The sequence below is a fragment of the Bos javanicus genome, chromosome 27 (genome assembly GCF_032452875.1).
Source record: "Bos javanicus breed banteng chromosome 27, ARS-OSU_banteng_1.0, whole genome shotgun sequence".
Taxonomy (NCBI): domain Eukaryota; kingdom Metazoa; phylum Chordata; class Mammalia; order Artiodactyla; family Bovidae; genus Bos; species Bos javanicus.
Window position 1 is genome coordinate 34525049 of NC_083894.1, and position 13571 is coordinate 34538619.

Below are 13571 nucleotides of genomic sequence, written 5' to 3' on the forward strand. Positions count from 1 at the left end.
GGGTCGCTAAGAGTCAGACACAACTTCACTTTCACTTTTCACTTTCATACATTGGAGAAGGAAATGGCAACCCACTCCAGTGTTCTTGCCTGGAGAATCCCAGGGATGGGGGAGCCTGGTGGGCTGCCGTCTGTGGGGTCCTACAGAGTCGGACACGACTGAAGCGACTTAGCAGCCGCAGCAGCCAGCATATATTAAGCAAAAATACGTTTTCTTTCATCTCTTATTCCTTTATCATGTAACATAAAATGTATTGACTTTTATAAGTATTTAAATATTTTTAATTTTTTTATTAATGCAAAAGATTTATTCCAAGTTAGTTATTTTGTGCAGCAGTTTTCTCCCTCAACATACTTGTGAAACCACATCTTTTAAATCTGTAAATAACATTATCAAAATAATCTTAATCTTTGACATTTTAATCTTTGAAATCTCACAAAATTTTATATTTTAAAATACACCCTGAATATCAAGGTTGCAAGAATAACACATTTCCTATATCCAAATATTTTACAGCTGTACCCAGAAAGAAAAAAAAAAGGGGGGGGGAAGCCACATAAGCTTGGTTAAGGGCTAACATTACCTGAGTGGCCAGAAATAAAATAAAATATCCAAATTATTAGCATTAATACAATTATAACTTCAATAGTCACTTTGTCATTGACAATGATTGCTTGAGCACAGGGGTGAGTGCCCCAAGGGCTGGTAGTAGAAGCTGTTGCTGCAGATGAGTGTCTCTTCTCTGCACTGCCAGCTCCCGCCTGTGCATTGCCCAATATATACTGTGTATGTGTGTGTTTTAAAAATCTTTCCCACTACACAAAGTTCTCTCTATTAAGCAGATAACAGGGAAGAACAACAACAAAAGCTTAACAAGCCAATCACTTGCTCTCTCTTTAGGATTTACTTATTTCCCTTGTGCATGAAGTATTCAACAAGAATAAGAAAAGGAAAAGGAAAAGGAAAAGAACAATTTCTTCTGTATAACCCCTAAGCACACAAGCTGGGTTTACTGGGTCAGATTTGACTGTGAGCATTTTATACGCCTACTTCCAGGCATCGTCATCAGATGTTTCACAGCTACTTGTCTGCGTATCTGAGTCCTCAGACTCTGCCCTGCAAGTGCTTCTCCAAGGGGAGAATAGGCTGGAACTTCGACTCTGCAAGAAGCCATTCTTCCCAAAGTTGTTTCTTCTCAGCTGCTCTGTCTTCCTGTGGAACTCTCTGAGCTCATCGTCTGTGAGGGAAAGGCAGTTCTCATTATTTTCAGAATATTCCTGCCATCCCATTGCCTTCAGTAACCTGTGCTCTGCTTCCAAAGAGTGAGAGAGGACCTCCCCTTCCTCTTCTATGGGGAGAGCAAGGCCATTCTGATGACAGCCCTCCTCTCCATTTTCCTTTGGTTCAGGTGTGCTGTTGTCCTCCAAACCTTCTGACTTGTCACAGGCTCTGCTCTCTGAGAAGTCTCCATTCCCGTCATCCTCTGAGTCTTCCAGAACTCGCTCTTCCTGTCAGTAGTTCGGCGGGTCAGTTTGGTCAGAGGAGAGGAGCTGATCTCAATCGGAGGAGTGGTGCGGGCGGGGCTCTCTTTGGGAGAACTTAAAACTATACCACCAGCCAGTACTACTGGTTTGCTAACAGAGATTGGACTGCTAAAAGCAGACTCTCGGCTAGAGGAAAGGGACCCTGATTTGTGTTTCATTCTGTTAGCTTTCCACATACTGGCCTTGGATGGAGGTGGTACAGGCTTGGGAACCAGGTTTTTATAGACACTTGGAACTATGGTTGACGATTTGCTTCCATTTGCATCTTCCATTTGCGAGATCCTGGTTAGGTGAGTACAGCTGAGAAGGCAGCAGCAAGATCTTTTTTGGAAACTTTTTTGATGACTAGCATTTTGGAGGGCTGCTTGGCACGAGGTGGGTTTTCCCATACTCCAGAAAGTGTCCCAATGGGTCTGCATGGCTGATTCTGTTTGCCAGCATCTGGATTCAAAGAAGGAAAGTCTTCCTCTTTAAACTGCAATTTTCCCACTTTATCTTCTTTCTTCTCTTCCCTAATATCTGTAGGTGGCTTTTCCTGAAAGGTACAGCCTTTCTGGGAGTGGAAGCTGCCATTCCAGTGGCGATGGCTTTCTGTGCCACCCCCACTATGCTGGCTTATGCCATCATGACCTCAAGAAGAGCCATGCCAACCAAATCAGTTCCCTGTGATTCCAGCATATGCTCCCTTAGAGACACCAGAGTCCACAGAATCATGGCAGAACAGGGAGGGCTGGTGCCAAGAATCTCCTGTCGTTTGATGAGGTCTATTGTTGAAAAAGCCATCAGAGGAATTAGGTCTACTATGGCTTACTCCAAATCTACCATTTCCTCTGGGTAGGTGCTCTCTGTGTTTTTCAAAAGTCGCTGTAGGTGACTTAGCTGACTGTGGTGTTGAGAAATTTAGCCAAGCAGGAACAAAGTCATGCTGTGCCATTTAGGCCCAGTGTATCTTTTCAACAAGGTGAGGCATCCAACCTCATGGCTTAGGGTCCCAGAGTGTATAACCTCTGTGGTCCTGCTTCCTGAACCTCTTGAGTTGCCAACTGGATTTCCATGAGGTTCTCTTGTTAAAAGGGTACTTAATTAGGCTGGCCAACAGAACGCCTTATGATGAAGCACAAAGAAGCCAGGCTCTGTGTGGATCAATCTCTCAGTCCCCTCAATTGCTCATCTTAAACTATCTAGTTCCTGACATTTTCCCCAAAGTGGAAGGGGAAAGGGGAAGGGGGAGGGGAACATAAAAGTATTTGTTACATTTCAAAAATGGGGGGAAGAGCTATATCAATGTTCACCTCATTCAACTTCCTTGAGTGATGGCACTATGATGTTGCTTAAACCCGATAATGCATAGACATTTGCTCAGTGAATGCAAATACTGTTCATAACAAGGTCATAGCTTAGAAAGACAGATGGACTTCTGTTCGGTCAAATAATTTCATTGAAGTGAGAGATCAAAAATAAAACATTGAAGAGCTATAAAAGATCTTCTGAGTAGTCAACTCTAGTAGCAAAACATCCACATTACAAAGCCCTTAATTTACAAATCTCATTATTCTTACACAGCTGCTAAAAATAGTCTCCAGGTATGAGTTTATATTTGTCTTATCCTTCAAAATCTAAGGACATAAGAAACCTTGCTTAAAAAAAAACAAAACAAAAACAGACAGGAACTTGATATGCTTTCCCCTCCCAGAATAGCAGGTTTCAAGGCAAATTTCTTGGTATAAAGCTCCCAAATGTTTCCTCTATTTCTTTGGTCTTCACTATTTATAAATTCACAGCAAAATTAAAACAAGTAGAAGGGCAGGGCTTAAGAACAGTCATGCAGAAAGTTCCAAAGTGAGGTTTTCTTCTTGTCAGTTGTCTATATTTCACTTGTTCTGCCCATTCCTGCAGACTAAATAGGAATTTTATGCTTCAGTAGAGAAGTTATTTTGGATCCATTTTCATCATTCAGTTCAGTTCAGTCACTCAGTCGTGTCCAACTCTTTGCGACCCCATGAACCGAAGCATGCCAGGCCTCCCTGTCCAACATCAACTCCCAGAGTCCACCCAAACCCATGTCCATTGAGTCGGTGGTGCTATCCAACCATCTCATCTGCTGTCGTCCCCTTCTCCTCCTGCCCTCAATCTTTCCCAGCATCAGGCTCTTTTCCAATGAGCCAGCTCTTTGTATCAGGTGGCCAAAGTATCGGAGTTTCAGCTTCAACATCAGTCCTTCCAATGAACACTCAGGACTGATCTCCTTTAGGATGGACTGGTTGGATCTCTTTGCAGTCCAAGGGATTCTCAAGAGTCTTCTCCAACACCACAGTTCAAAAGCATCAGTTCTTCTGTGCTCAGATTTCTTTATAGTCCAACTCTCAGATCCATACATGACTACTGGAAAAACCATAGCCTTGACTAAACGGACCTTTGTTGACATCATTACTAAATCATTTAAAAGGTTACAGGAATCTATCACTTAGGCTCCTTCCTTCTTTCATGTGCACATGTCATTAAGACTCCAGTCCCCCTAAATATTTTTAATTTTACTTCATAGTATTTAAGTTATGAAATATCAGAAGAGTAAATATCATTCAAGGATTTTCTCTCTTCTGGAAAGAAATTAGGACATTTTGGGTTGTGTGCAGGGTAGTTATATCACTTTAGGCAGTTATGACCTTTATTTGGAAATTGAGTATGGCTGTAGGAGATGCATATGAGTGCCAGGTTGGCAAGGGGGATGACTTGTCATGGTTAATTTTATGTGTCAACTTGGGGATTTCCAAATGTCTGATAAAACATTATTTCTGAATGTGTATGTGTGTCTTGGGAAGAGGTTAGTATTTGAATCATTAGACTGAGTGAAGCAGTCTACCCTCAGCAATTCTAGTAGGCACCATTCAATTTGTTGAGGGCTTGACCTGACCTCAACAGGTCAGGTTGTTGCAGGTATGCAGGTCAGGAAGCAACAGTTAGAACTGGACATGGAGCAACCGACTGGCTCCAAATAGGAAAAGGAGTATGTCAAGGCTGTATATTGTCACCCTGCTTATTTAACTTATATGCAGAGTACATCATGAGAAATGCTGGGCTGGAAGAAGCACAAGCTGGAATCAAGATTGTCGGGAGAAATATCAATAACTTCAGATATGCAGATGACACCACCCTTATGGCAGAAAGTGAAGAGGAACTCAAAAGCCTCTTGATGAAAGTGAAAGTGAAGAGTGAAAAATGTTGGCTTAAAGCTCAACATTCAGAAAACGAAGATCATGGCATCTGGTCCCATCACTTCATGGGGTATAGATGGGGAAACAGTGGAAACAGTGTCAGACTATTTTTTTGGGCTCCAAAATCACTGCAGATGGTGACTGAAGCCATGAAATTAAAAGACGGTTACTCCTTGGAAGGGAAGTTATGACCAACCTAGATAGCATATTCAAAAGCAGAGACATTACTTTGCCAACAAAGGTTCGTCTAGTCAAGGCTATGGTTTTTCCTGTGGTCATGTATGGATGTGAGAGTTGGACTGTGAAGAAGGCTGAGCGTCGAAGAATTGATGCTTTTGAACTGTGGTGTTGGAGAAGACTCTTGAGAGTCCCTTGGACTGCAAGGAGATCCAACCAGTCCATTCTGAAGGAGATCAGCCCTGGGATTTCTTTGGAAGGAATGATGCTGAAGCTGAAACTCCAGTACTTTGGCCACCTCATGTGAAGAGTTGACTCATTGGAAAAGACTCTGATGCTGGGAGGGATTGGGGGCAGGAGGAGAAGGGGACGACGGAGGATGAGATGGCTGGATGGCATCACTGACTCGATGGACGTGAGTCTCAGTGAACTCCGGGAGTTGGTGATGGACAGGGAGGCCTGGCGTGCTGCGATTCATGGGGTCGCAAAGAGTTGGACACAACTGAGCAACTGAACTGAACTGAACTGAGTAGAAAAAAAAAGATGGAAAAAGGTCCATTTGCTCTCTGCTTGAGCTGAGACGTTTACTTTCTCCTATCTTCAGACACCTGTTGGCATTCTTGGTCCTCAGTTTTTGGACTCAGATTGAGACTTACATAATTGGACCCTCATTTCTCAAGTATTGACTTGTATTGAATTACACTATCAGTTCTTTCCCAGTTCTTCGCCTGGGAATCTTCCGCTGCAGATGGCAGATCTTGGGACTTCCTGGGTTCCTTAACCACGAGAGCCTATTCCTGTAATAAATTTCCTCACCCTCCTTCCTCTCCCACCTATCTGTATAACTCCTATTGCTTCTGTTTCTCTGGAAAACCCTGACTCACATATTTGTATTACTATAGCTTCTTCTTGAAGCTCTCCTCCTGAAGGCAGGAGGAGAAGGGGATGACAAAGGACAAGATGTTGGATGGCATCACCAACTCAATGGACATGAGTTTGAGCAAGCTCTGGGAGATGATGAAGGACAGGGAAGCCTGGTGTGCTGCAGTCCACAGCATTGCAGAGAGTCAGACATGACTGAGCAACTGAACAATGAACAACAAAGCTTCTTTTTGTGTGTGCATGCTAAGTCACTTAAGTCATGTCCGGTTCTGTGATCCTAAGGACTGTACCCTGCCAGTCTCCTCTGTCCATGGGATTCTCCAGACAAGAACACTGGAGTGGGTTGCCATGCCCTCCTCCAGGGGCTTTTCCCAACCTAGGGATCAAACCCGCATCTCCTATGTCTCCTGCATTGGCAAGCAGGTTCTCCAGCACTAGCACCCCATATGTTCTTCTTTATATTTACTAATGCTTTTTTAAAGCATTAGTGTTAGTCTATCAAACTTTCTTTTGTATAGAGTTTCACAGTATATGCATCTTGTACTTTGAACCTTTATATATCTGAAATTGTCTTTTATAAGCAGCACATAGTTGAAAACTTTTTTCGAGATCCTAAGCTTATTGTCTTTTGATTGGTTGTGGACCTGAGACTATAACATCACTACATACCATTGCAACTTAAAATAAAACAGTGGTCTTTAATCATGGTATTGCATGTCTTATATTGTAAATTTTACTTGTCTCATGCCTACTCATTAACAGAGTTAATGCTTACTAACAAAATTAATATGAGGTAACTAAAAAAAAAGTAAAAAAAAATAAAAAATAAGAAATATGTAACATGCAAACTCATAAACATACATTCCTTACAAATAAGTTATTTATAGTATTATATAATTTATATATGAAAACTTTCTTTTCTTGACAGATGAAAGCCATAATGTGCAAGTTTTGAATCCCAGATAATCAGTGCATATTTGTTTTCTTTTCCATTTTTTTCTGTTCATCAAAGATAATTACTCTGGAAGAATAAATGAAGGAGAAAACATCACTTGTATGATCAATTAAGTTAAAAATGATGATTAATTCAGCAAATGGTATGAGGTACTTATTTTGAAGTAGAGTTCTATCATGTAATTCATTTGTAACCAGCATTTGAATACACAAATGCTAAAGAATTAAGCATTATTAGAAAAAAAAATAGCACTGCAAGAAATGTTTTAAATGACAAATTTACCATGTCTATGATATAGCTTACAATATTGAAAAATATCCTTCAATTTGATTTTTATTATATGCAGCTATATTATTATCTTCATTTAATATACACGTATACTATTTCTATCTATGTAATACTTTAAATTTTCTGTTTCTGTTTCTCCCTCTCATTCTAAAATTTGTTGATACTTACTGTGATGTCATGGACTCTTTGTTTTCCAGGCTAGTCTTTGGGCTCACTCTCACTTTCCAGTTGCCTATATATTTAAAAATAAAAATGATCATTTAAAACTGCATTTTCTTCAAAGATAGTTCTACAACACTCTATAGTATCTAGCAGTATTGAAACAGTTTTGAATCCCTATCTGAGATTTGAGAGCAGCCACTACTTAAGAATATCTCACCACTGAGAGTATTTCTCAGTGATAAGCAAGGCTAATATGAGAAAAAGAACAGTAATAAAAGTTTACCTGGAAATTAACTCAGATCATATTTATATATATAAAACATTATTAGCTAAATAGCTTTACATTTTTTTTTACCATTCACAGTCTGCTCATTTTCCCACAATACACTCTTCCAATATAAGAAAATTCCTTTAATATGTTTAAGTATTATCTGAATTATGAGACTATTTTATGTGCCACATATTATTTCAGCAGTTTTACATAAACTTTTCAAAATATTTCTATGAAATGTATTCTCTTTTAATTTATATTATCAATTTTAAATATGTTAAAAAAGTTCTTTAAATATTCTAATAAAATTCATTTCATCTTGAGTAAAATGAAGGGCATAGATATAAAACTCAAAGGCAGAAATTATTTCATAGCAATTTCCATGAAAGGAAGTAAACCAATTTTAATATTTGTTTTACTCTTGAAGAATATTTTCAGATATTTATTAGGTTATTAAATAAAATTTTTTTTTTCTGTAGCTATGGCTTTAACCTAGATTTTTCAGTTTTACTATTATATATTTTACTTTAATATATTTTTATTTATATTTTAATCTTTTCCACCTCTGGCTGCCTCTATTGAAGTTCCCTAAAGCCTAACTACTCTCCTAAATTTCCATGCTATGCTTTAATAAAATGTGTTTGCAAAACTCTTTGAAATATATAAATATTAAAAAGTAAATGATATTTAATATATACTTAATAATTAAGACCAAATAGTAAAAGAAGATAATCATTAACCAGAAATCACTGCTACTTAAATTTACTCTGAACAGAGTCCAAGTTGTTTTAAGATTAAAAAACATTTTTATTATTCATTATATTGATCATTAATATATTGCATATTAAATTTACATGGAAAGATAAATATACAACCTGAATTACTACTAGTTGAATCACCATAATGTTATATATTGATAAGTTACTATGTAGGCCAACTAACTGTAAAAGTAATGGATCTTAAATATGAAATTAATATACTCATCGCTTGTATAATCCTCAGTTCTCCATTTTTTCCTTTGGAAATACACTTTTACCAGTGTGGCAATTAGTACACAGAGAATAATGAAAAAAGGAATGAATAAGAAAAATGGCCATCTCGTAGGTTTAGAACGGTAAACATTCTCAATATAGCGACTTTCTAGGAGAGAAAACACCAGTGATTTGAAAGTAACTACCAGGAATATAGCAAAACCATTTCTTCATTTTATTATAATATTGTAATAAGCATTTAAAGCATTTAATAATTTTACAATTAACATTTTTATATGAAATGGATAAGTTGACATCAGAACTGCACAAAGTTAGACTCGTCTGTAATAACTCTTACATAACAGTCCTCTACTCCTTGCTTATTTATTAAGAACCTCCTATTCCATGTGGTTCTCTTTTCAGATCTGTCTCATAATATAGATGAAAAGAATTATAGTGATTCAATTAAGAATTGCATTTTCCCTCAGTGCTCTATTTTTGGAAGGAATATTGCAAATTCTTTTATTGCATTGATATGTATTTTCATGCTTTATTTAAGAAACTGCTTGTCTCAAGGTCATGTAGACATTTCCCATGTTTCTTTCAAGTTAGCTTCTACATTTGGATTTATCATCTATCCCCTATGAATTGTGAAGTAAGTTATAATTCTGAGATTCATTTGGTCTTATATAGATATTCAGTTGTTAACATACAATGTTTTGAACTGACTTTCCTTCCCTTTTGAACTATTTTTGTCCTTTTCTTGACTACTGTAACTATATACTAAATCTATATTAAGTTCAGTTCCGTTGCTCATTCATGTCTGACTCTTTGCAACCCCATGGACTGCAGCATGCCAGGCTTCCCTGTCCATCACCAACTCCCAGAGCTCATTCAAACTCATGTCCATTGAGTTGGTGATGCCATCCAACCATCTCATCCCCTGTCATCTCCTTCTCCTCCTGCCTTCAATCTTTCCCAGTATCAGGGTCTTTTCCAATGAGTCAGTTCTTTGCATCAGGTGGACAAAGTATTGGAGCTTCAGTTTCAGCATCAGTCCTTCCAATGAATATTCAGGACTGATTTCCTTTAGGATTGACTGGTTTGATCTCCTTGCTGGCCAAGGGACTCTCAAGAGTCTCCTCTAACACCACAGTTCAAAGGCATCAATTCTAAGGCGATCAGCTTAGATCGCATCCATCTCTCTCACATCCATACATGACTACTAGAAACTCTAGTAAAGGCTCTTTTTTTAAAAAATATAAATTTATTTATTTTAATTGGAGGCTAATTACTTTACAATACTGTATTGGTTTTGCCATACATAGACATGAATCCGCCACGGGTGTACTCATGTCCCCCATCCTGAAACCCCCTCCCACCTCCCTCCCCATACCATCCCTCTGGGTCATCCCAGTGCACCAGCCCCGAGCACCCTGTCTCATGCATCGAACCTGGACTGGCGATCCATTTCACATATGATAATATACATGTTTCAATGCCATTCTCCCAAATCGTCCTACCATCGCCCTCTCCCACAGAGTTCAAAAGACTGTTCTATACATCTGTGTCTCTTTTGCTGTCTCGCATACAGGGTTATCATTACCATCATTCTAAATTCCATATATATGCATTAGTATACTGTATTGGTGTTTTTCTTTCTGGCTTACTTCAGAAACTCTAGTAAAGGCTCTTAAACTCCCCAGATCCTTGCTTCTACCCCCAAAATAGTCTCTCACTGGATATAGGATAATATATAAAACTATATTATCCTAAGTTTGATATAAGGCAAATAGACTACATCATCCTTCTTTGTTCTTTTTCAGAGCTCTTTGGTTATTCTAGCACTTTTGTGTGTATTTTAGAATCAAATTGTTGATATCTGAAATATTGCATGCTTTTATTATTGGGTATTTTGATCTATAGATTTAATTTGGTGAGAATTGACATGTTGGCAATAATAAACTTTTCCACAGATGAACATGGAATATTTATCCATTTATTTGTGTGTTTAGTATCTATCTGCATTTTTGTTTGTTTCAGTGTAAAAGTATTGCACATATTTTGTTGAGCTTATTCCTAGTATTTTATATTTTGATAGTATTATAGATGGGACTGATTTTAAGTTGATTTTCATTTTACTGCAGCTAGTATATAGCAAAACTACTGACTTTTAAACATTTTCTTTGACCTTTCAAAGGGTTTTTTATTACTTCTAAAAGTGTTCTTGTAGAATCCTGAGGATTTTTGATTTAATTAATCATATTGTCTGCAGTTTAATCTCATTCTTTCTAATCTTTATGCTCCTGATTTTTTGTTCTTTATCTATTGCACTGGCTAGGACTTAGAGTACAATATGACATGGTGAGAGCAGACTTCATTGCCTTGCTCTCAGTTTTTTGGAAAACAACATAATTACAAAATATATCAGCTAAAATCTTTTTGTTGATGCTTTTTATATTGATTTCATATTAAGTTAATTTCTGTTGATAGTTTGTTGCCTTTTAAAAATTCATAAATAGTTGTTGAATTTTGTCAAATGACTTTCATGTAACAAATGAGAAAATGAATATACTTTAAAATATTTATTAATTTTATGAATTGTACTGATTGACTTTCAAATCAATGTTTGCATTTATGTTAATTAAATATATTGTTCTGTAATTTTTTCTTTGTTAACTTTCTTTTCTGGATTTGTCATTAGGGATATGTTTTCCTCATCCAATGAGGTGACAGGTGTCACTTTCACCACTGTTTTTTAAAATGATATTTCTTCCTGGCAAAACCATGCCTGAATTAACCTGTGAAAACTGTATATCTTGCTGCTGTTAATTTTGTTGGTTTTTAAAATCACAAACACACAGAACATGAAATTTTGGCTTCTGATTTCTTGGTTATACTCTTCATATTATACTATGATTTAGAATTCTTTGTCCACATGGAATAGCCCTTATAACACTTTTCACAGCTGAGTAGCTTTATCAGTATACTTGTTACCCATACTCAATTAAGATTTGAAGAACATGTGTATTTTGATCATTTTCAGTCTGAGCTGATGTAATTCCTTAAAAATGTGTGGATTTCTTATGTATCAAATGAAAAATACATTCCATTAAATGAGACCACATCCACAAGTCTTTCTGACATGTGTCTGTCTATATTAGACCCTTGTGCTGCTGCTGCTGCTGCTAAGTCGCTTCAGTCGTGTCCGACTCTTTGCGACCCCATAGACTTCAGCCCACCAGGCTCCCCCATCCCTGGGATTCTCCAGGTAAGAACACTGGAGTGGGTTGCCATTTCCCAATGCATGAAAGTGAAAAGTGAAAGTGAAGTCGCTCAGTCGTGTCCGACTCTGCGACCCCAGGGACTGCAGCCCACCAGGCTCCTCCGTCCATGGGACTTTCCAGGCAAGAGTACTGGAGTGGAAGGCTGCCATAAAATAACCTATTGTAGCCTTATTGTTTGTGAGTTTCATAAGGCAGTCCAATACAATACTTAAAAGGGCTTTTTGTATAGATGAAGGTGTCTAAGAAGCATCACTTTAAGGTTTCTCTGAGGTCTTAACAGAGGGGTTTAACATATGCTTGAAAATCTTTATCTGAGATCAAATTTTATTACCAATATCGTAAGTTTAGTTGTTAGCCACTTCTTACTTTTAAAAATGTTTTTCTGGAAGATTTCAGGGATAAAAATGTTTTATTTTCATGCCAAAAAGTCTAACTCTTTTATGAATATAAATATACATTTTACTTGAAAATTTAACTTTTCCTTCATTATTAATTACTGTCTCCTTGCATTTTATCATAGGTAACTTCAGGTGCCCAACCTGGAAATCACTAGTCTTCCTAGAAATCTTGTTGACGAGAACCACGAATTCTATTTTTCACATTACCACAGGCAGCAAGGGTGCCTCGCAATTCACCAGTTCATAATAAATGCTCTCATTTCTCCAAATTCTAATAATGTGTTTTAAGCTGTCTTTGAATTGCTCACCAAGAGTCCTCTTGAGACAATGTCAACATAAACTTATAGTCTTCAAAGGTTTCCTGTTCTGCCTTCCACAAACCATCCAATTGCAAAGCTAATGGCACATGTTTTAGACTCTTGTTATACAAATATAAATACACCATCTAGACAGCACTTGTGCAAGAAAGTACCCCCAAAGTTAGGAACTTAAACAATCATTTCATTTGAATTTTGTGTGGCATGAGTTTGTGCAGGGCTTAGTGGCATGCTTGTATTTTTGTGTCTCAAAGTCAAATTTCAAATACAGCCAATCATCTTCAACAGAACGAGTATTCCAATAATGAGAGTTCCAAGAATTAGTATTCTGAAAATCCCAATCAGAAGGCCAACTTGGATGCTAAGAAAAAATAGTCTCCTCTTCTCATGGGGGAAAAGGCATGTGTGTGTATGGATAGAAGCAGTTAATTACAGTGAATCTGAAGATAAGCTAATTGTTCCCACTAAAATAGAAATAGCTTGCATCGAACCTGGACTGGTGATTCGTTTCTTATATGATATTATACATGTTTCAGGATACAGGAAGCTTGGGGCTGGTGCACTGGGATGACCTAGAGGGATGGTATGGGGAGGGAGGTGGGAGGGGCGATCAGGATGGGGAACACGTGTACACCCGTGGCGGATTCATGTTGATGAATCCAATCCGATACAAATACAATACAAAACCAATACAGAAGCTTTTAAGGTTAATTAGGTCCCATTTATTTATTTTTGCTTTTATTTCCAATATTCTGGGAGGTGGGTCATAGAGGATCCTGCTGTGATGTATGACAGAGAGTGTTTTGCCTATGTTCTCCTCTAGGAGTTTTATAGTTTCTGGTCTTACGTTGAGATCTTTAATCCATTTTGAGTTTATTTTTGTGTATGGTGTTAGAAAGTGTTCTAGTTCCATTCTTTTACAAGTGGTTGACCAGATTTCCAGCAATCCCACTGCTGGGCATACACACTGAGGAAACCAGAAGGGAAAGAGACACGTGTACCCCAATGTTCATCGCAGCACTGTTTATAATAGCCAGGACATGGAAGCAACCTAGATGTCCATCAGCAGATGAATGGATAAGAAAGCTATGGTACATATACACAATG

General features: G+C 37.7%; 1 protein-coding gene and 1 pseudogene across 3 annotated transcripts in view; both read right to left on the reverse strand.

The window, feature by feature from the left end:
• Positions 1–275: 275 nt before the first annotated feature.
• On the reverse strand, positions 276–3903 carry LOC133240016 (vasculin-like protein 1; annotated as a pseudogene).
• Positions 3904–6499: 2596 nt separating this feature from the next.
• The window catches only part of LOC133240017 (disintegrin and metalloproteinase domain-containing protein 2), a 102694-nt gene continuing 95622 nt past the window's right edge, over positions 6500–13571 (reverse strand). For 2 of the 3 annotated variants that reach the window (XM_061404530.1, XM_061404533.1), the window contains 3 exons: positions 8472–8631; positions 7227–7290; positions 6500–6836 (listed from right to left, as the gene is read on the reverse strand). In XM_061404530.1, the coding sequence (XP_061260514.1) occupies positions 7257–7290; positions 8472–8631 (194 nt within the window). In that variant the 3' untranslated portion in view covers positions 6500–6836; positions 7227–7256. The remainder of the gene's footprint in view (positions 6837–7226; positions 7291–8471; positions 8632–13571) is intronic. The other variant, XM_061404531.1, reaches the window with a different exon arrangement.